General features: G+C 39.6%; 1 protein-coding gene across 1 annotated transcript in view; it reads left to right on the top strand.

Annotated features, from left to right (window-relative positions):
- cckbrb (cholecystokinin B receptor b) overlaps positions 1–20,155 on the top strand; it is a 40,582-nt gene extending 20,427 nt beyond the window's left edge. Inside the window, exons 2-6 of the mRNA XM_063006245.1 lie at positions 7,146–7,394; positions 11,381–11,642; positions 14,039–14,163; positions 15,642–15,656; positions 19,641–20,155. Coding sequence (XP_062862315.1) covers positions 7,146–7,394; positions 11,381–11,642; positions 14,039–14,163; positions 15,642–15,656; positions 19,641–20,155 — 1,166 coding nt within the window. The remainder of the gene's footprint in view (positions 1–7,145; positions 7,395–11,380; positions 11,643–14,038; positions 14,164–15,641; positions 15,657–19,640) is intronic.
- Positions 20,156–21,456: the final 1,301 nt, after the last annotated feature.

The raw sequence follows: 21,456 nt of genomic DNA, 5'->3' as shown, positions 1-21,456 counted from the left end.
CGTAATTGCATCAGTTATGAGGAGCCCTGGTCCGGCTTTCCCACCCTGTGTGAACAACAGCCAACTGTTGTTCATGTAGCCGCTCAGCCCAGCCGGATGGCAGAGCTGAGTTTCGAACCGATGTGTTTGAAATTCCAGCTCTGGTGTGCTAGCGTGTTTTACCACTGCATCACCTGAGCGGCTGGGTCTAAAGACTTTTGTAAATAATACATTTAAAAGTGTAGGCTGATGGGGAAAAAATGACATTAATATTTATTCAAAATAAAACCCACAACACAGTAAGATGTGCAGCAAGTCAGCATGCATGTTCTAAGAGTTTCAAATGTATCCGTTTACACTTAATTCTTTCAAACTTAAGCAAGTCACCTTTGCATTAATTTTTTTTTTCTCACGATAATCTACTGCAGAATTTTTATTGGTAGGAACCAGTAGTGTCAGTGGTATTGATTAAACCATTAAAATGCTTTTTAGAACAAGGCATTGATTAGGCATGGATATGTAAGCAGTATGTTAGAGTTGTAAATCTCTGTGTCTCACAAGTAAATCAGATGCTATACGCCAAAGTAAATGTGGATTTACTTTTCAGAAAAATGTAATGTTTGAAGAAGTATTTGCATACAGATGTTTTTAATGGATTTCTTGTTGACTGCTTGATTTCCTTTAAGAAATGCTAATGCATACATCAACATTTTTAAAAATCGTGTGTCTCTAAATCTCTGGCAAAAGTTTTAAAAAGGCCTTTTCCTTTTTCTGGTAATGCTGGAATGCTCAAAGAATATTCTCACAGGAAAGGAATTGAACATCATGCTTTGGTGGCTTCGATTTGAGTCACACTTTCCTTACATCTGTGCTTTTGTTGCAACTTGTTTGAAATTTCCACTATGCATCTGACAGTGCTGACAACTTGCCAACCCAAACATAAGTTGTGTGTGATTTTTTGCTTTGTAGCAGGGCACATTATCCTGCTGAAAGAGGCCACAGCCATCAGAAAATACTGTTTCCATGAAAGGGTGTACATGGTCTGCAACAATGCTTAGGTAGGTGATACGTGTCAAAGTAACATCCACATGGATGGCAGGACCCAAGGTTTCCCAGCAGAACATTGCCCAAAGCGTCACACTGCCTCCGCCAGCTTGCCTTCTTCCCATAGTGCATCCTGGTGCTATGTGTTCCCCAGGTATACATATACGATGATATATCTTGTTTTTTTGCTGTTTCTGGATCCTGCTTGCACATCTGTGGGTTCTTTTTTTAAATCAGCATAATTTCATTGGCATATGATGGAAGGGAGATTGTACGATAGTTTCCACACTACTTGCCAACTTACTTTGGTACTGGGTTTATAAACAGACCTCTTTTGATCTGCCATTCATTGAGTGGTTTTCAAGATTTGTTAGCATAACTTGGTCATCTATTTAACCAAATCTTATTCAGAATCTTTAAATATTTCCATTGCAATGTTTTTGATTCCTTTGTCTTTCTTTTTTGGTATTGATCTCATGGCCTGTGTGACTTTATCTTTAAGCACTAAGGGTTTTTTATACAGAGATCAACAACAGTGTTTAGGCAACTGATGTCTTGTTTGTAGACATCTTCTGTGTATACCTCACATTACTGTTTGGTCATTATTTGGTCAGTTATTACCAGTGGCATCTCTCACACAAAGCCTTGTGGGACTCAATAAACAGTAACACACACTACACACAAATCTACTTGCTCAATGAATACAAACCCACCTCATCAGTGTTGTTACAAATACACACATTAACATAAATCAAGAGTTAGTAGAAGCAAGGGGCCAATGTGATTGTGTCCCACAGTTCATTATTAAAATCGCATTGAATATACACACAAGTGTTTTTTAACTGTTTACTTGCCTGGACTGGGTGCTGAGGGGCCGACACCATGTGATCACTTTTGAGACGGTCCATAATTTGTGCTACACAGCGTATATCCAACATATAACTAACTTACATTGGTTGTTGCCCATTAGAAGACTGATAGAAGAAATCTATAGAATTTGTATAAAAAATATATGTAACATTCAGTGATAAAGTTGAGCACTGCTCTACAGTAACACATCTGGTGGCCCCACTAGCCCCTAATGAGGAGACTCCTCTGGTTATGACTGGTTATGCCTATACAGATGTTGCTGTAGTATTGAACTTGTCCTTTCACAGTTTAGTTTCAACTGCTAAACAAATACAAAGTTTAACTAGACAATGATGTGGTGTGTTTAACAAATAAACATAATGTGTAGTTCAGGCAGAATGTGTTTATGATGTGTAATTATTGTATTAAGGCAACTACAGGATTCACAAATTGGAACAAAACTGAAAGAGTAACTTTGAGGTGGTGGCAACAGACACTGATTGTTGAAGCAGAAAGAAGCATGATTTTCCATTAAAGGTGGTCTGGATTGATTGCAACAGCTCAGTGAGCTAGTCTTAGAATCTGGTCAATCAAATCCTATAATCTTCTCTGCCCACACTGCATAACGCTGCCCTTTCAATCTGTAGGACAGACAACAGTTGGCATTAATGTAGCAATGTTTTTCACAAAGTTACTATCAGAGACTTATTTTAGCCACCATTGCCTACTTTTCTGTTACTTTAATGTATTGCTGTGGTGGAATTTTATGTACAGGTCCTTCTCAAAAAATTAGCATATTGTGATAAAGTTCATTATTTTCCATAATGTAATGATAAAAATTAAACTTTCATATATTTTAGATTCATTGCACACCAACTGAAATATTTCAGGTCTTTTATTGTTTTAATACAGATGATTTTGGCATACAGCTCATGAAAACCCAAAATTCCTATCTAAAAAAATTAGCATATTTCATCCGACCAATAAAAGAAAAGTGTTTTTAATACAAAAAAAGTCAACCTTCAAATAATTATGTTCAGTTATGCACTCAATACTTGGTCGGGAATCCTTTTGCAGAAATGACTGCTTCAATGCGGCGTGGCATGGAGGCAATCAGCCTGTGGCACTGCTGAGGTGTTATGGAGGCCCAGGATGCTTCGATAGCGGCCTTAAGCTCATCCAGAGTGTTGGGTCTTGTGTCTCTCAACTTTCTCTTCACAATATCCCACAGATTCTCTATGGGGTTCAGGTCAGGAGAGTTGGCAGGCCAATTGAGCACAGTAATACCATGGTCAGTAAACCATTCACCAGTGGTTTTGGCACTGTGAGCAGGTGCCAGGTCGTGCTGAAAAATGAAATCTTCATCTCCATAAAGCTTTTCAGCAGATGGAAGCATGAAGTGCTCCAAAATCTGCATTGACCCTGCCCTTGATAAAACACAGTGGACCAACACCAGCAGCTGACATGGCACCCCAGACCATCACTGACTGTGGGTACTTGACACTGGACTTCAGGCATTTTGGCATTTCCTTCTCCCCAGTCTTCCTCCAGACTCTGGCACCTTGATTTCCGAAAACAGTACTTTGGACCACTGAGCAACAGTCCAGTGCTGCTTCTCTGTAGCCCAGGTCAGGCGCTTCTGCCGCTGTTTCTGGTTCAAAAGTGGCTTGACCTGGGGAATGCGGCACCTGTAGCCCATTTCCTGCACACGCCTGTGCACGGTGGCTCTGGATGTTTCTACTCCAGACTCAGTCCACTGCTTCCGCAGGTCCCCCAAGGTCTGGAATCGGCCCTTCTCCACAATCTTCCTCAGGGTCCGGTCACCTCTTCTCGTTGTGCAGCGTTTTCTGCCACACTTTTTCCTTCCCACAGACTTCCCACTGAGGTGCCTTGATACAGCACTCTGGGAACAGCCTATTCGTTCAGAAATTTCTTTCTGTGTCTTACCCTCTTGCTTGAGGGTGTCAATGATGGCCTTCTGGACAGCAGTCAGGTCGGCAGTCTTACCCATGATTGCAGTTTTGAGTAATGAACCAGGCTGGGAGTTTTTAAAAGCCTCAGGAATCTTTTGCAGGTGTTTAGAGTTAATTCGTTGATTCAGATGATTAGGTTAATAGCTCGTTTAGAGAACCTTTTCATGATATGCTAATTTTTTGAGATAGGAATTTTGGGTTTTCATGAGCTGTTATAAAACAATAAAAGACCTGAAATATTTCAGTTGGTGTGCAATGAATCTAAAATATATGAAAGTTTAATTTTTATCATTACATTATGGACAATAATGAACTTTATCACAATATGCTAATTTTTTTAGAAGGACCTGTATATAATATTTTGTGTATGCATCTACAGTATATGTTTTGTGATGTGTATGGGTGGGGGCATCCAGATACTACTGGAAAGCACAAATGTTTACAACTGGACTTTACAACTGACAGTTGGGTTAGCCAATGAGACTACACCACGAACTGAATGCATTTTACGTGGAAAGGTGTTTTTGGAGTATAAAAGAGAAAGGTTTTAACAGTTCGGGGAAGGTCTGGTCAGATACGGTCTGAAATCTTCCCGCTGGCGTTGGTTAGGGTATTCTTAATTAATTCCTAAGGCGAACATGTCTGATCTGGTTAATATCACGGAAACATTCCACGACAGTGCTAAAAGTAAAGAAAAAAAACCTAAAACCTTCTGCAGTTTTGTATTTGATATCATTCACATTTTGTATTTTTGTTTAAAAGTTTTTTTAATTAAGTCAACTTTAAATAATCAATTTCACTACACAGAAAATAGCAGGTGGTGTCAACAAAATCACAAAAATCTTTGTAGCTCATACATACAGTATATAAATAACAAACTTTTATTGCTTTTGACATCCTAGGCTTATTCCACCTGCCATGGTACATTTAATCAGTCAAGAATTACTTTCCTTTTGTATATACTGTATACATATTTGTAAAAGGGTCGCTAACATTGTCTTGTTTATGATATATTACCCTAAAAGTCATCAGGTCTAAAAGTCACATCTATGTCCCAAGCTGCGGTAATGACGGACAAATTTGTCCTCTTAAACAAAACCCTTTTTGTACCTAAGACCAGACTAGTGAATCTAGCTGAAGTTGAGTTGAAGTCTGGAAAGTCTGGTACAACCAGTCTACATTTACATTTTTAGCATTTAGCAGACGCTTTTATCCAAAGCGACTTACACAATGAGCAGAACACGATGAGCAATTGAGGGTTAAGGGCTTGCTCAGGGACCCAACAGTGGCAACTTGGTGGTGGCGGGGCTTGAACCGGCAACCTTCTGTTTACTAGTCCAGTACCTTAACCACTGAACTATCACTGGCCCAGTCCAGAAACGAAGTCACAAAATAAAAAATAAATCTTTTGTTTTTGCTTATAATGGCAAGATGGCATAGATGGACCTACATTTGTTTCTCACCTTAGGTCACAGTGTATGAGAGGTTTCTGGTTTCTTTCTGCCTTCCAAAAACATGCAAAGGTGTACTGACTTCAAAAAATTGTCCCAAGTCTGACAGGGTGGATATGTGATGCTTTGTGTGGTGCTTGAGTGCATTTCTACCTTTACCCAGTTTTTCAAGTGATTTAATAAAATAAATTAAAGAATGTGTAGATGAAATTATGTCAAAATATTTTATTCAGTGTTTAGTGAGGGTAATTTTATAGTGTGAATGTGTGTATTTTTAATTGCACATAAAATTATATCATTTAGATTGGTATGATTTACTTACATATGCAAGTATATATTTGCATCTTTGGTCCTGAGTGCCAGCACATCTCTGAGTTACTAATTAGTGGCAATGCGTCTTCATACATCAGTGTTAATTACCCTGAGATTAACCACTGGAGAGGAAATGAAGGATTATATCATTTATTATAGTGCACACAAACTAATCAAGCTGTTCCTTTACAAAAAAAGTAGAAAAGGGGTAATACCAAAATCAGTTTTGGTATTACTGCAGTAAGTCAGCAGTTTGTCTTCATGTTTTACATCACCCTTGCATAGGGTACAGCCATCCTTTGTCAACATAAGAGCTTAAAGTCTGCTCTTGTGAGACTTGATATGAATCCAGAATTCAGAGCAAGGAATCTGGGAGCGCTTTTCAATAGAAGTGATTGAAACACGAATATCTAGCATGTTAAATATCTGGACCTGTCGCCGATTCAAAATCGTGTAGTGTGCAAGGCTTTGCGAGCAGGCTGCGAGTGGCAGCGAGTGCTGTGTTGAACTACAGCCAATGAGAACGCCAGATACGGGGTGAGGGGAAACCCGGGGGAGGCATAATATAGATTTTATCAATATACATCGGCACACACAAGCTTTACAGTATTTTGTGATCTTATCGTCCACGCCAAACCATAATACCCACGCTGCATTGCAAAAAAATATGTATTTATATCCAACTCACTACAGAACAGACAATCCCTGCTGGCCACGTAGCCAAATTCACTCAGATGAATTTATTTTTCCTACTTGCTTTTACTCTGCACATCAGCGCACAAACAACTTTGATCGCTTGCTTATTGCTGGCGTGCATTTTTGGACGTGGTGTCATTGAACCCCTTGTCACTTCTCGCATGTGTTTTTGTGACAAAACTTAGTTGGGAGACCAGATAGACTCACCTGCGATTCCTCCCGCTGATAGATTGTATAGTGTGTGACCCCCTACTGCCGATCAGTTGTGTAGTGTGAAATACACAACAACTTAAAAGACTCCCGATTACAAGAGATCCAGTCATGTGTGAACTGTACAGAGATCTGACGACTTGGAAAGTCATGTAGTGTGAACTTGGCATTACTTGAGTTTAGGTCAAGGAAGTGGTATGGTCAAGGCAAAAGTTTATAGCAATACTTCCTTTGGTCACCAATTGTTGTTGCCAAAAAAGCTCTATTTTGTCTCATCTGACTATAAAACCAGCTTTCAGTAAAAGTTTAAGTTTGGTCTTGTGAACTGCAGGCACGTATTTTGGTAAATAGATGGTAGAAAAGGCTTTAAGCACTCAAATGGCTCAGTGATAAATCACACTCGGATATTTTTAATTGCACGTAAAGTGTGCAAAAAGTCATGGGGTCTAAATAATTACTGAATCCACTGTATATCTTTGTTTTAGGTTGCACATTTTAATTCAAAAATGCTTGAAGGCTTTTAGAAATCCCTGTAAAAGGGCTGAAAATCCCAGTAATACTTATTACATTTGTTTTGCAACACATGGACGATAGAACTAATTTGCACATTCACTATTGTTATCTTTTCCAGAAATGGACTCAGTGAGAATACTGCTATACTCGCTCATCTTCCTGCTCAGCATCTTTGGCAACCTTTTAATCATTGTGGTTTTGGTGGTGAACAAGCGCATGCGAACCGTCACGAACTCCTTCCTCCTATCCTTGGCTGTGAGTGACCTGATGATGGCTGTGTTCTGCATGCCCTTCACGTTCATACCCAATCTTCTGGAGGACTTTATCTTCGGAGCTGCCATGTGCAAGATTGTGGCCTATCTCATGGGTAATGATTTAATTTTGTAAAGAACAACTACATGGTTGTAAATGCAATTATTCATAAACAAATTGGGTCATACTACGAGCCTTGTTGTTGTTTAGCTTCCCACTAGAGCTACCGCAGAATTTAAATACTGTTGGTGTAATGTAGAAACATTTAGAACAGGTAGGCACATAGGGGAAACAAATGAAGCTAAGGGCAACAAGGACCTGTAATAATAATACAAGTAAATTAAATCCTACTTGATTGCCAACCCCAGCTTTTTATTCACATTACGTTAATAGGTGGGTATAAATTACTATCTGTAAAATCCTAACAGTGTTGCACAAATAAAGACTGGACAGGTTTTATTACCAATTGGCAATTCCATTGGGGTTATTTGTAACAAGAACTCTCAAGAGGGTTTGGATGCAAATACCAAGCAATTAAAATACTTGTCAGACAATAGACCAAGGTTGATTGTTCTGTGAACAGGCTTTGGTAGACGAGGCTTATAGGCAAAATACAAAATGCTACAGTCAAAATCACAATACTTACTCATCTAACAAACATCTCAGTACAGGCTTGAGGTCTGCTCTGATACCTGATAGACATGGAAAAAGATGTGAGTGTGAGCAGTATGGGTTCACATTTACATGATGTAAACTTTTTCAAAAATGTTTTTCAAGCTGCATTAGATTTTATTTTTAAACTTTATTAAATTTCTACCTACATTTACTTATGGACTTCCTGAAAGATGCCAACAGTCTACACATGGCCTGTCAGTTAGAGTTTAGACACCCCAAACCCCCCAAAAAACTCTAAACTTGTAGGTCACACAAACTTATAGAACACCACTGACAAGTGCAAAGGCTTGTAACACATATACACATTCTCCATTGTTTAAATCTGGTTTTAGCAACAGTCTTAGCACTTCAATACCCTAATGCACAAAGCAAAATCTTTAAAGAAATGATTATGTCTGTATTACGTCTGTATTTTCTGTTCTTGAGTCCTGCATCAGGCTGCGACTTATGGTTTATTTTAGTTTTGTTTATTTATCTTCTTTTATTTCTTTGATCACTCATTTTGTTTTTTACTTGTCTTTTGTGTTTGTGGATTTTGAGCCACAGTATCGTCATGCCTTGGTTAAGCCTCCTGCAATCGGGTTCAATCCTTTACAGTGCCTTGCAAAAGTATTCAGCCCCCTTGAACTTTTCAACCTTTTGCCACATTTCAGGCTTCAAACATAACGATATGAAATTGTAATTTTTTGTGAAGAATCAACAACAAGTGGGACACAATCGTGAAGTAGAACGAAATGTATTGGATATTTTAAACTTTTTTTAGAAATAAAAAACTAAAAAGTGGGGCGTGCAATATTATTCAGCCCCTTTACTTTCAGTGCAGCAAACTCACTCCAGAAGTTCAGTGAGGATCTCTGAATGATCCAATGTTGACCTAAATGACTGATGGTGATAAATAGAATCCACCTGTGTGTAATCAAGTCTCCGTATAAATGCACCTGCTCTGTGACAGTCTCAGAGTTCTGTTTAAAGCGCAGAGAGCATCATGAAGACCAAGGAACACACCAGGCAGGTCCGAGATACTGTTGTGGAGAAGTTTAAAGCCGGATTTGGATACAAAAAGATTTCCCAAGCTTTAAACATCTCAAGGAGCACTGTGCAAGCGATCATATTGAAATGGAAGGAGTATCAGACCACTGCAAATCTACCAAGACCCGGCCGTCCCTCTAAACTTTCAGCTCAAACAAGGAGAGGACTGATCAGAGATGCAGCCAAGAGGCCCATGATCACTCTGAATGAACTGCAGAGATCTACAGCTGAGGTGGGAGACTCTGTCCATAGGACACAATCAGTCGTACACTGCACAAATCTGGCCTTTATGGAAGAGTGGCAAGAAGAAAGCCATTTCTCAAAGATATCTATAAAAAGTCACCTGGGAGACACACCAAACATGTGGAAGAAGGTGCTCTGGTCAGATGAAACCAAAATCGAACTTTTTGGCTACAATGCAAAACGTTATGTTTGGCGTAAAAGCAACACAGCTCATCACCCTGAACACACCATCCCCACTGTCAAACATGGTGGTGGCAGCATCATGGTTTGGGCCTGCTTTTCTTCAGCAGGGACAGGGAAGATGGTTAAAATTGATGGGAAGATGGATGGAGCCAAATACAGGACCATTCTGGAAGAAAACCTGTTGCAGTCTGCAAAAGACCTGAGACTGGGACGGAGATTTATCTTCCAACAAGACAATGATCCAAAACATAAAGCAAAATCTACAATGGAATGGTTCACAAATAAACGTATCCAGGTGTTAGAATGGCCAAGTCAAAGTCCAGACCTGAATCCCATCAAGAATCTGTGGAAAGAGCTGAAAACTGCTGTTCACAAACGCTCTCCATCCAACCTCACTGAGCTCGAGCTGTTTTGCAAGGAAGAATGGGCAAAAATGTCTGTCTCTCGATGTGCAAAACTGATAGAGACATACCCCAAGCGACTTGCAGCTGTAATCGCAGCAAAAGGTGGCGCTACAAAGTATTAACGCAAGGGGGCTGAATAATATTGCACGCCCCACTTTTCAGTTTTTTATTTCTAAAAAAAGTTTAAAATATCCAATAAATTTCGTTCCACTTCACGATTGTGTCCCACTTGTTGTTGATTCTTCACAAAAAATTACAATTTCATATCGTTATGTTTGAAGCCTGAAATGTGGCAAAAGGTTGAAAAGTTCAAGGGGGCTGAATACTTTTGCAAGGCACTGTATATCACAAATGCAGGGTTACAACTGGTTTCTTTGTCACAAGGCGCTCATCACTCTGTGCCAAGATTAGATTGGACTCTTTGTATAGTAACAAACATACACAACAGGACGACCAGCACACTGCACCAGCCATGAAACAAGGTGGTCCTGTGCAGATCAGAGCAAAAAAAAACAAAAAAACCCCCTCAAGAATAAAGATCCGTTAATCAGAGTGATGTAAAAAATATTTAAACATTGATGGATTTGTGTGTAAAATGTCTATTTTTAGATATGGATTGTTTTGTTTATTAAATACAGACATGCTCAAGGCTGTATTGCTAAAGTTGCATATATTAGTATTTAAATACAGCATATACACTGATCAGCCATAACATTAAAACCACCTCCATGTTTCTACACACATTGTCCATTTTACCAGCTCCACTTACCACATAGAAGCACTTTACTCCCAACTTAGCATAGCCAATTATTATTTGCTGCTATTGACCTCGATCACGTTTGAGGAAGGCATATTCACCTGACACATACTCCCTCTGAAAGGTGCACTGTTCACCAATCCCTTCTTATTTGCCCATACTTTGGTGGATTTGCTCATGAGGCCAGTATTGCGCATGGAGAGTCACACACTGATCTCCACGTTCCTCCACTTCTGTACAGGCATCTTAGGCTACTGACTAGGGTCCTTACACAGCGTTGAAGACCCCACTCCCTTTAGCTACCCAGCAGATTAGTGGCCCATCCAACCAGTAGCAGAGCTGAGATTCAAAGTTCAGAATCCCAGCATTGTTGTGCTAGCAGATTATCCCACTGCGCCACCTGGGTGACTTTAAAGTTAAACTGAACTTAGTAACAGTGTCTATTTTAATAGTTTTCACTACAGCTTTAATTTCTAAATGGTAGACAAATATCTCTCATCAGACAGTGGAAATATATGTCATATCTTCTGGCCTTAAGACTATAGGACTACATTGTACATGTAAACAACATTGTCATGTATCTAATTTTTTATTTATTATAACTTTTCTATATTACTGCAGACTTTTGCTTTCAGTAATGAGAGTATGAAGTAAGCATGGTGTGTTTAGTCTTTCTAAATGAGTCTTATTTGGCTGTTTCACAATATTAAAACATATGCTCTGTGCAAATCTCATACTAATGTGAATAAAATGCCTTGGATTTAAGTCTGCGAGTGTGTTTGAAATCTAAATCTTTGCTTTCTCTCACAGGAATTTCCGTCAGCATATCCACCTTCAGCCTCATGGCCATAGCCATCGAGAGATACAGTGCTATCTGTAATCCTCTAAAGTCCCGCGCCTGGCAGACACGTTCTCACGCGTACAAGGTGATTGCTGTGACCTGGACTTTGTCCTTTCTCATAATGACTCCGTACCCAATCTTTTCCTCACTTGTGAGCTACACCAAATTTAACAACACCACTGCACACATGTGCCGCCATGACTGGCCCAAGGACCAGGTGCAGCAGGCTTGGTGAGTAATTTAAATGTTTTCCAATTCATTAAAAATAATTAGAGCAGTATCAAGGGATTAAAGACTGATTAAAGTTTGTCAATAAAGTCAGGATTCTATTAAAATGTATTCGTAATAAGTGGTGCTTGGCTGGTGCTGCGGTAAAACGCGGTAGCCTACCAGTGCTGGGATCTCAAGCTTTCCAGTCGGAATCAGCTCAGCTCTGCTATTAACTGGCCTGGCGCCTACATACAGGCATGATTGGCTAGTGTCAGCCGGGTCAAAGGGATACTCTATCGCTACTGCAATTGTGACCTCTTCAGGCTGATCAATGGAGCCTGCACAGATTTAGGTGATATTAGAGATTATTGTTTGACCCTACGTGTAAAATACTGGTCACTATGGCAAGAAAGAGGAGTCACTGAGTCGACTCTTTTCTGCACTAAATTACTCCTGCCTACCTAGTACTAGGTGAAACCATGTCCATGGCCAGCTACTCAGTCCACCAACCAACTGTCATGTGGTCAAAGCTCTAATGATTTTCTCCCACTTCTAGATGTGCAGTACAGACATTACTTTAACATTTTTGGCATTTAGCAGACGCTCTTATCCAGAGCAAATTACAGAAGTGCTTCCATAATAAACTTACTCTAGTTTAAGTAGACAACAGTCCAAGGATACAAATCTGCTGAAACCCTGTTAGAACAAAGGCCTTTTTTAAAAATAAGAAATAAATATGAACGTTAGTAAGTACATGTTAGTTCTTAGTAGCGTTAGTAAAGAGGTAGGTTGTTTGGACAAATGAGGGAAGTTCATTCGGGGAAGTCCATTTGGGTGCAAGTACAAAGAGGAGCCTTGATGCTTTTCTTCCCTGAGTTCTGGGTGGAGGATCAAATTTGGCGAGACTAGTGGCTCGAAGGTTGCGTGGTACAGAGGGGTTTGATTAGACCTCTAAGGTAGTTTGGAGATGGTCCATATTTGGCTTTGTATGCGAGCACCATTGTTTTAAACTGAATGCGTGCAGCTACAGGAAGCCAGTGAAGAGAACACAGAAGTGAGGTGATGTAGCAGTGTTTAGGTTGGTTAAAAACCAGGTGAGCAACTGCATTTTGAATTGGTTGCAGGGGTTTAATAGTGGACATGGGAGCACCTGCCAGGAGGGAGTTGCAGTAGTCCAGGCGGGAGATTACAAGTGACTAGAGAAGAATCTGAGTGGCTTACATAGAGAGAAATGGATGAATCTTCTTGATGTTGTAGAGAAGGAACTGGCATTATCTTGTCTGTTCGTCTATTGTGAAGCAAACAAACGGCATCTGAAAGATTTTGGACACTCTCCCTTTCCATGACAACCCACTGCAGAACTGCAGTATTTCAAATGTTTTTATAAATAAACTACTTTTTTTCTAAAGAGCATCAGCATTTAGTATATATTTAAAAACACATATTTCAGAGCCAATATTTCTTATAATTACCTTTTGGTACTCTGTAATTGTTTAGGAATGATTCCACCCTTATTTTAGCTAGTAAATTAACTCAAGTTTTAAAATGGTTAACTACAAGAGTATATGAAATTGAGGAATTATTCAAAATGAACAGTATGTTGATTTTTGTATGATTGTTTGCATATTTTCAGCACTAATATTGCTCTGCATTTTACACCGATCAACCATAACATTTAAACCACCTCCTTGTTTCTACACTCACTGTCATTTTTATCAGCTCCACTTACCATATAGAAACACTTTGTAGTTCTACAATTACTGACTGTAGTCCATCTGTTTCCCTGCTTGCTTTGTTAGCCCCCTTTCATGCTGTTCTTCAATGATCAGGACCCCCACAGGACCACCACAGAGCAGGTATTATTTGGGTGGTGGGTCATTCTCAGCACTGCAGTGACACTGACATGGTGGTGGTGTGTTAGTATGTGTTGTGCTGGTATGAGTGAATAAGACACAGCAACACTGCTGGAGTTTTTAAACACCTCACTGTCACTGCTGGATTGAGAACAGTCCACCAACCAAAAATATCCAACCAACAGCACTCCGTATGCAGCGTCCTGTGACCACTGATGAAGGTCTCAAAGATGACCAACTCAAACAGCAAGCAATAGATGAGCAATCGTCTCTGACTTTACATCTACAATGTGAACCAACTGAGTAGGAGTGTCTAATAGAGTGGACAGTGAGTGGACATGGTATTTAAAAACTCCAGCAGTGCTGCTGTGTCTGATCCACTCATACCAGCACAACACACACTAACACACCACCACCATGTTATTGTCATTGCAGTGCTGAGAATGATCCACCACCTAAATAATACCTGCTCTGTAGCTGATAAAATGGACAGTGAGTGTAGAAACAAGGAGGTGGTTTTAATGTTATGGCTGATCAGTGTATATTGGTCATTTTTTCTTCCAGGTGTGTACTGCTGCTTTTCATTCTGTTCTTTTTCCCTGGAGTCGTAATGATCATTGCCTATGGCCTCATCTCCCGGGAGCTCTACTGCGGAATACAGTTTGAACTGGAGCAGAAAAAAGGACAGAGTGGTGAGATGTTGTTTTAATCCTGTCTAACTGTCAAATATATTAGATTTTTAATAACCGTTGGATCAGTGGTTTGCAATCGTGTGGTCATGGCCTACTAGGGAGCCTCATTGAGCCCAGAGTGGGGTCCTGTTGCATGGTATTGAGAAGAGTAAAAATGAACATGTGATGGGATGGGAAAATGAATAGGCTGTTAGCTTAGGATGTATATTTATATTTTTATGTACATCACTTTCTACAGTCACCTTCGTCTTTGGTCTTACCAACTTTTTAATGTCATCAGCAAAAAAATGCTTTTGGTTGAGCGCGTAGCCACTCATACACTGCTGCTTTCACATCATCATCACATGAAAATCTTCTTCCCCTTAAAGCTTCTTTGAGCGGTCCAAAAAGGTGGAAATCAGATTGCGCAAAATCTGGACTATAAGCTCTCTCTCAGTCTCTCAGACACGACCAATTACTACTCCTCACACCCTCACCACTTCCAACGAAAATTTAAAAGTGCGGAAACTTTTTGAAGATCCCTTGTCTATTTAAAATACTATGTTGTGTCTTTAAGAATGGACAAATATTTCATTTGTCCACCTCAAAAGTGCAAAGGTGAACACATTGGCATTTCGAATGATTCAGATTCATTTGACACAGATCCCCCTGAACTAGATCCTGGTGATAAAGCTCCCACCACCAGTAACATAAGCTCTGCGAGCACTAGCAGTAAACACATTACATCAACCAAAATCAGAAAATACCAAGATTTATACCTGTATTTTGGATTCATCAAAAGTCCCATGAGCAAAAAGACAGTACCTTTTATCATCCTTGCTGAAAGCATAAGAATAATATCATAACCCGTGCCAAGGGGGTCCTAGAAAAAAAAAAAAAAAGAACACAGAGAAAGTTGAAAACCACTTCATAAAATAATATCATATGCACAGTTTTCACTATGGATTTGCTTACCTGTATTTTAGGATGTGACGATCTGTTTATTAAACAGATCAAATTTAGTGAACATAGCTCTCCATATGTATTAAAGAAGGTTCTTTTTTATAAACTTTCTATAATCATGGGCTGAGATTCCATTTGTTGTGGTAAATTAATTTAATTGGTTACATTTATAAATAGACCTCCATCTCCTAAAGACTAATTGAGTCATCCAGCTTTTAAAATTACTCAACCTTTGCCTGAGTCACAGCCTTTCTTATTAGTTTCCACCAGCTCTTAATAGTCGTAAATGGCAATTTACTTAACATATTTGCTGCTAGCAGTTTTCCACAAATAGATGAAACTTTTACATTATGGAAACAAATGTTACCAAATTATAGTTAATCAATGGTTAACTATTTATTTAAAAAACTTTAATGCAACTCATTAAAATCACTTAAACACTTTGTTTAATGAGAAAATAGATGTAGACGTTGTTGATTAAAAACAGCCTTACAGTAAAGCAGGTCCATAAAATATAACTATTATAATTACAGGAACACAGCTGGGTGGCCAGGGTCCTTTCAGAGTAGAGTTTGCATGTTCGCCCTGTGTTTGTGTGGGTTACGTCCGGGTGCTCTGTTTTTCTTCAACAAGTCTAAATACATGCAGTCAGGTTGCAGTACCTTGAAACTCAATGTCAATTGGTTCTGGGAGTGGGGTTGAGTTTCAAGGTATTTTTTCCCATAAGGATGTATATGAACCCTTTTAGTGCGTTCCATCGTCCTGAAGAAACTGCATGTAGTTTGGGTTTATGTAAAATAATGGGGTTGTTTTTGACTGCTCCCCTCAAGCCAAGCACTCAATTTGAGTTTAGGAGATGTTGAGTTACAAGGTACCACTAAACACAAGAAATTGCCCTATATGTAAATGTGTGTTTGCCCTGTAATGGACTGATGCCCTGTCCGGGTTGTTTCCTGCCTTTTGCCCAATTTATCAGACCCACTGCAACCCTGACCAGGATAAAGCTAAGATAATAGAAATATAGCATGTCTTCGTAAGCTCTTCTTGACAACATTAGTTAATAGAATATGGATAACAGGGTCTTTTCTTTGTACTGCAGCATGGTACAAAACATCTGAATCAATTCCACATGTGCTAACATACAACATGTGGTCTACTCATCAGCGGCTCTGTGCTGATGCATAATACATTCCCTGTGTTTAATATAAATGTCTAATTGTATTACTGTTTGTGATTTTAATTATTTCAATGCCTAATCAAAGAACATTCTTCTAAGACTGGACACATAAAAAACAGTAGTGTACACCCTTGTACGTAGAAGCTGGCAAAATGTCTTTGTTTCAGTAAGAGAACTTCAAGTACTGCTTTGGCTTTTCACTAGGCTATTTTATTTTCCTACGCTCCACACAGACAGTCCCTGAAACAACTCAAAACTGTTCACTAAGCAGAACATATAGCTTTATATGCAAGCTGTTATTTACCCAGTATGGCTACTTGCCTTTGTGTCACTGTATTACACAAGAACAAGCACACACAGGAGAAACAGAACTGAAGTTTAGTAGCCATGATGATTGTTATCACCAGGTGAAACCACTAAATAACTCTCGTAACATTGATATCCCAATTTCACCCATCCGCAACATCCCATGCTAGACCAAGCCCCCATTTTCTTCCAATTTAGTATAGTCAGTTTGTCTTCCACTGCTGGGGGATCCCTGATCCCTGTCTGCTGCAGGCACTGCCGGTGCCACGACCGGTGGCAACGCCGAGGAGTTCAGAATCTCAGCGCTGGTATGCTAGCGGAATATCCCACTACGTTATCTGGGCAGCAATTTTTTAACTCTCCTGAATTACAGAAAAGTGGTTGTAAAACATACAATGAATAGATAAATGAATAATTCCACTAGTGCCTAGTTCACACTACACGTTTTTTGTCCTGATTTTCGCTCACCGACCAGTCACCAACAAATGCACCAGTTTGGGGGTAATTCGGTGTTTGGGGCTCGAAAGTTGACTCTTAATCGGTATGTATCAGTGGCGATTTCTCTAAGACTGCAAGGGAAGCTCAGCTTCCCCTAAAATGTCAAAAATTAAATGGTCAAATATGTACAGTTGTGTTAACATTTCATTGACTACAAATGCGTTAGAACACGTTCATCTCGAAGACGAGTTCGTTCAGAATCAGCTACTTATCACAAATCGACTGACTCGATTTTGTTATCTTCTCTTACATTCCCGTAGCGTCAATGCATTTGCCCGTAGAAGCTGAGCGTCTATTCACTTCAATGATACTAGATGGAACATTTTTTTCATTGCTTCTAAACTCGCAGGTCATTGGATAAATGCCACGATTTTGTCCCGCCCCCGGACGCTGAGCGTCTCTGGGGGTGAATGGAGCTGTGGGCGGGTCTGGACGCGGAGCTTCTGCAAGATGATTGGAGGATCAGTGGAAAGGCTGAATCGCGTTTTGATTGACAGCTATTTTGAGATCTACACGTCACTTAATCACTGGGAGCTTCAGTCCCATCGCGGATTTTGCGAGAAGTCGAAAGACAAACTGCAACCCATTTCTTCGATAGGATCACAGGCCATTTTCTTGAAAAGGAACGGAGGGCAGAATTTATGTATAAATAAATTGACAAATTTTATGATGTAAGCCGACAATGAGCTTCCCCTCTTTGAAAGACCAGCAGCCGCTGAACTGTTCAATGACTCAATCCAAGTGGCTCACCGATCACTTGCAGGCTCAAGATAAATATCTAGCATGCTAAATATTTCAACCTGTCAGCTCAGCAACTCAAAATCAGTGTGAAAAGTGTTGCAATCAGGTTGTAATAGGCAGTGAGTACAGCGTCAAACTCTAACAAATAAGAATGCAAGATACAAAGAGGGGAAAAGACTCCCATTTAAAAGTGATCAGGTTGTGTAGTGTGAACTGTACAGCATTCTGATGGCTTTGGAAGTTGTGTAGTGTAAAGATAAAGAGATAACGAGGTATAAAAAGTGTTTATACATACAGTATATTAACAGAAGTTAACAAATATTGCACTGACCTGTATTGCACAAAGTTCAACAAATGTTTTACTGTTTTAAAAAGGTATTGCACATGCTTCAAGTTTGCTTTAAGTGAGTGCAGATATAAATTTAGCATAAGATCAGCAGTTTGATGGGTCCAACTAAAAGCACAAGTTTTCTTTATTTGAACCACTCCAGGGTTGCTATGACTGCGCGTTGAGTTACTACCTTGCTGAAACAAACTTCCTTTCCAGTAAAAAAAGGTTTTGCATTTAATCCAACATCCTTTTTCTACTGTACCTTTATACAGCATACCAGTTAAGATTGAAGCTGCTTATCCAATTAGGGTCGCGTTTGGGGTGCTGGAGCCTATCCCAGCTTTTCAATGGGCGCAAGGCACACAGTAACACCCTGGACGGTGCGCCAGTCAATCGCAGGGCAGACACACATACACATACACACACCCACACACATTCACCTATAGGGCAATTCAGTGTCACCAATTAACCTGACTGCATGTTTTTGGACTGTGGGAGGAAACCAGAGCTTCCGGAGGAAACCCACACAAACACAGGGAGAACATGCAAACTCTGCACAGAAAGGACTCGGACCGCCCCGCCTGAGGATCGAACCGTGCCGCCCCGGTCCATGCATTAGCAATGGTTTATTTTTTTTACCCTATAAGTTGAGAGTGTGCTGTGTATTTCACTGCCTTGTTCTTTGGGGTCCCAGAGAGCCCAGTGTTGTGTGGGTAAAATAAAATTAAGTTAAAAATCCACCAAATTAATTAACCACATGTGTGTGTGTGTGTGTGTGTTTGTGTGTGTGTGTGTGTGTGTGTGCGCAAGAGACAGCTGTATCCTCAACAACAAACAGAAACTAAACACATACTGTATGTAAATATGTTGCTTATAATCATGTTTTCTAGCTGGGGTCATGTATTCTAGCTAGACTCCAAACAGAAGTGTATAAATTAGAGGGTGTCTAAAAGACAATATTAATATGAATAAAATTAGGAAAAGGCATGCTGATTGGGGTCTAAGGGATCCCAAACAGTACTTGAAGGTCAAATGTTTTTGACATGGTCTTGTATCCTTCTTCAGGTCTGTGTTTCTTTATCATTTGGACCCTGACTTGCTTTAAATGCACCTTAATCTTTGTTTAAAAATGTTTGTGTATGGTCTCTAACATACTGTATTCTTGTAAAGTAACTGAAAACATCTGATCTACATTTTTGTACTGTTACAACAGAAACTGGCTAGGTAAGATAGCAGGATGCATGAGATGGAAGTGTTATGATTACTCCAATATGAATACTATAAATAGGATTATAATAGTATAACAGTATAATATTAATAATTAAATGTCCAGGACCTTTAAATGTTAACATAATTACAAATGTGCAGTATGAGATAAAAAAATATGAAAATAATTTAGGGGGCTGAAAATTGCACATGTATTGGCTTGCTGTGTGCTTTTCAATTGTTCTTTGTTTAAAGTCTCACTCTTTTTTACAGGAAGTGCCACAGTTTCATCGGGCATCGATCATGGTGACGGTTGCTACATTCAGGTATTGAACCGACCCAACTCCATGGAGATGTCCAATCTCACCCTAGCAGCTTCTACTAAGGTGGACCGTCCTCGCAGCAACACTTCAGAGATTAAACTCATGGCCAAGAAGCGTGTAATACGCATGCTGATCGTTATCGTGACCATGTTCTTCATCTGCTGGATGCCTCTGTATTCTGTAAATACTTGGAAGGCCTTTCATCCGCCATCAGCCTATAGGGCTCTTTCAGGTGCCCCTATCTCTTTTATTCACCTGCTGGCCTACACCTCTGCCTGTGTCAATCCCATCATCTACTGCTTTATGAACAAGCGCTTTCGCAAGGCGCTGCTCGCCACCTTCTCCTGCTGCTGTCGGCCTTGCCGCCCACAGGGCTATAAAGAGGGAGACGATGATGTCACAGCCACCGGGGCATCTTTGTCTAAGTTCAACTACACCACCATCAGCACTATGGGGCCATGCTGATTCCAAAAATGAGACTACTAAAATACACTCCTACCTAATATGGACTGAACAGGTTAAGTGCATGAATGTTATCAGATAGATTAGAAGGAGAACTTTAAGTGAAACTGGTACTGGGCTTAGTTATGACCTTACAGTATGTTAGAAAAAGTACTGCATACAATAACTCAATAACTAGCAACAAAAACAGTATTAGCGTGATTACTCAATTGGGACAGTATGCAAAAAGCAAATACAAATGCAGTGTTTCTTACATTAACTTTGACTTTTATTTCATTGCAGACAGTAAGAACACTAGATATTACATGTTTTGTCTGCTCAGATTCATTTAATTTGTTAATATACCTCCATTCCTGCATTTCAGTCCGGCAACACATTCCAAAGAAAAGTTGAAATGGCAGCAATTTAGGGCTAGTAATGAGGTAAACAAGACTAAATAATGATGTGATTCAATCAAGTGATGTCAACAGGTGATCATGGTTTGGTACAAAAGCAGCATCCAGGAAAGGCTGAGTCTTTGATGAGCAAAGATGGTCCGAAAATCTCCAGTTTGTCAACAATTGTGTGAGATTATTGAATTATTGAAATGTTTAAAAAAATGTACCTCAAAGAAAGATTGGAAGGGATTTACATATTTCTCCCTCTACAGTGCATAATATTAATAAACGATTCAAGGTATCTGGAGGAATTTCAGTGTGTAAAGGGCAAGAGCACAAGTCTAAGCTACTCACTCTTGATCTCTGATCCATCAGACGGCACTGCATCAAGAGCAGTTATTCATCAATAGCTGATATAACCACATGGGCAAGGGATTGCTTTGGCAAACCTTTGTCAAGCACCACAATACTATAATAGAGTTAAATTCACATTACAAAGGCATGACTGTAGAAGAAAAGGGTATGGGTACTGGACTGGCCTGCCAGAGAGATGGTGTGGAGAACAATGATAACCCTGTACTGTTGCACAGTTTAAGACATGTTTGCAGGAAGAATGGGAATAAATACCTCTTGAAACATTTCATTGCTTGGTATCCTTGGTGCCAAAACATCTTTTGAATGTTGTGAGAAGATTTAGCAACATACAAAGCGAATGTGTTGCAGGCCTGAAATGCAGAAATTGATGTATATTAACAAATAAAATAAACTTGACCAGACAAAACATGAAATATTTTCCTGTTCATTCTATCTGCAATGAAACAAAAGTCTAAATAAATGTAAGAAACACTGCAGTTATTTTATTTGCGTTTTCCATACTGTCCCAAGTTTTTCTGATTTGGGGTTGTCATTTAGGTATTACCATTGTTG

The sequence above is a fragment of the Trichomycterus rosablanca genome, chromosome 12 (genome assembly GCF_030014385.1).
Source record: "Trichomycterus rosablanca isolate fTriRos1 chromosome 12, fTriRos1.hap1, whole genome shotgun sequence".
NCBI lineage: Eukaryota > Metazoa > Chordata > Actinopteri > Siluriformes > Trichomycteridae > Trichomycterus > Trichomycterus rosablanca.
Note: the sequence above shows the minus strand (reverse complement) of the source record. Positions and strands in the feature narration are given on the sequence as shown.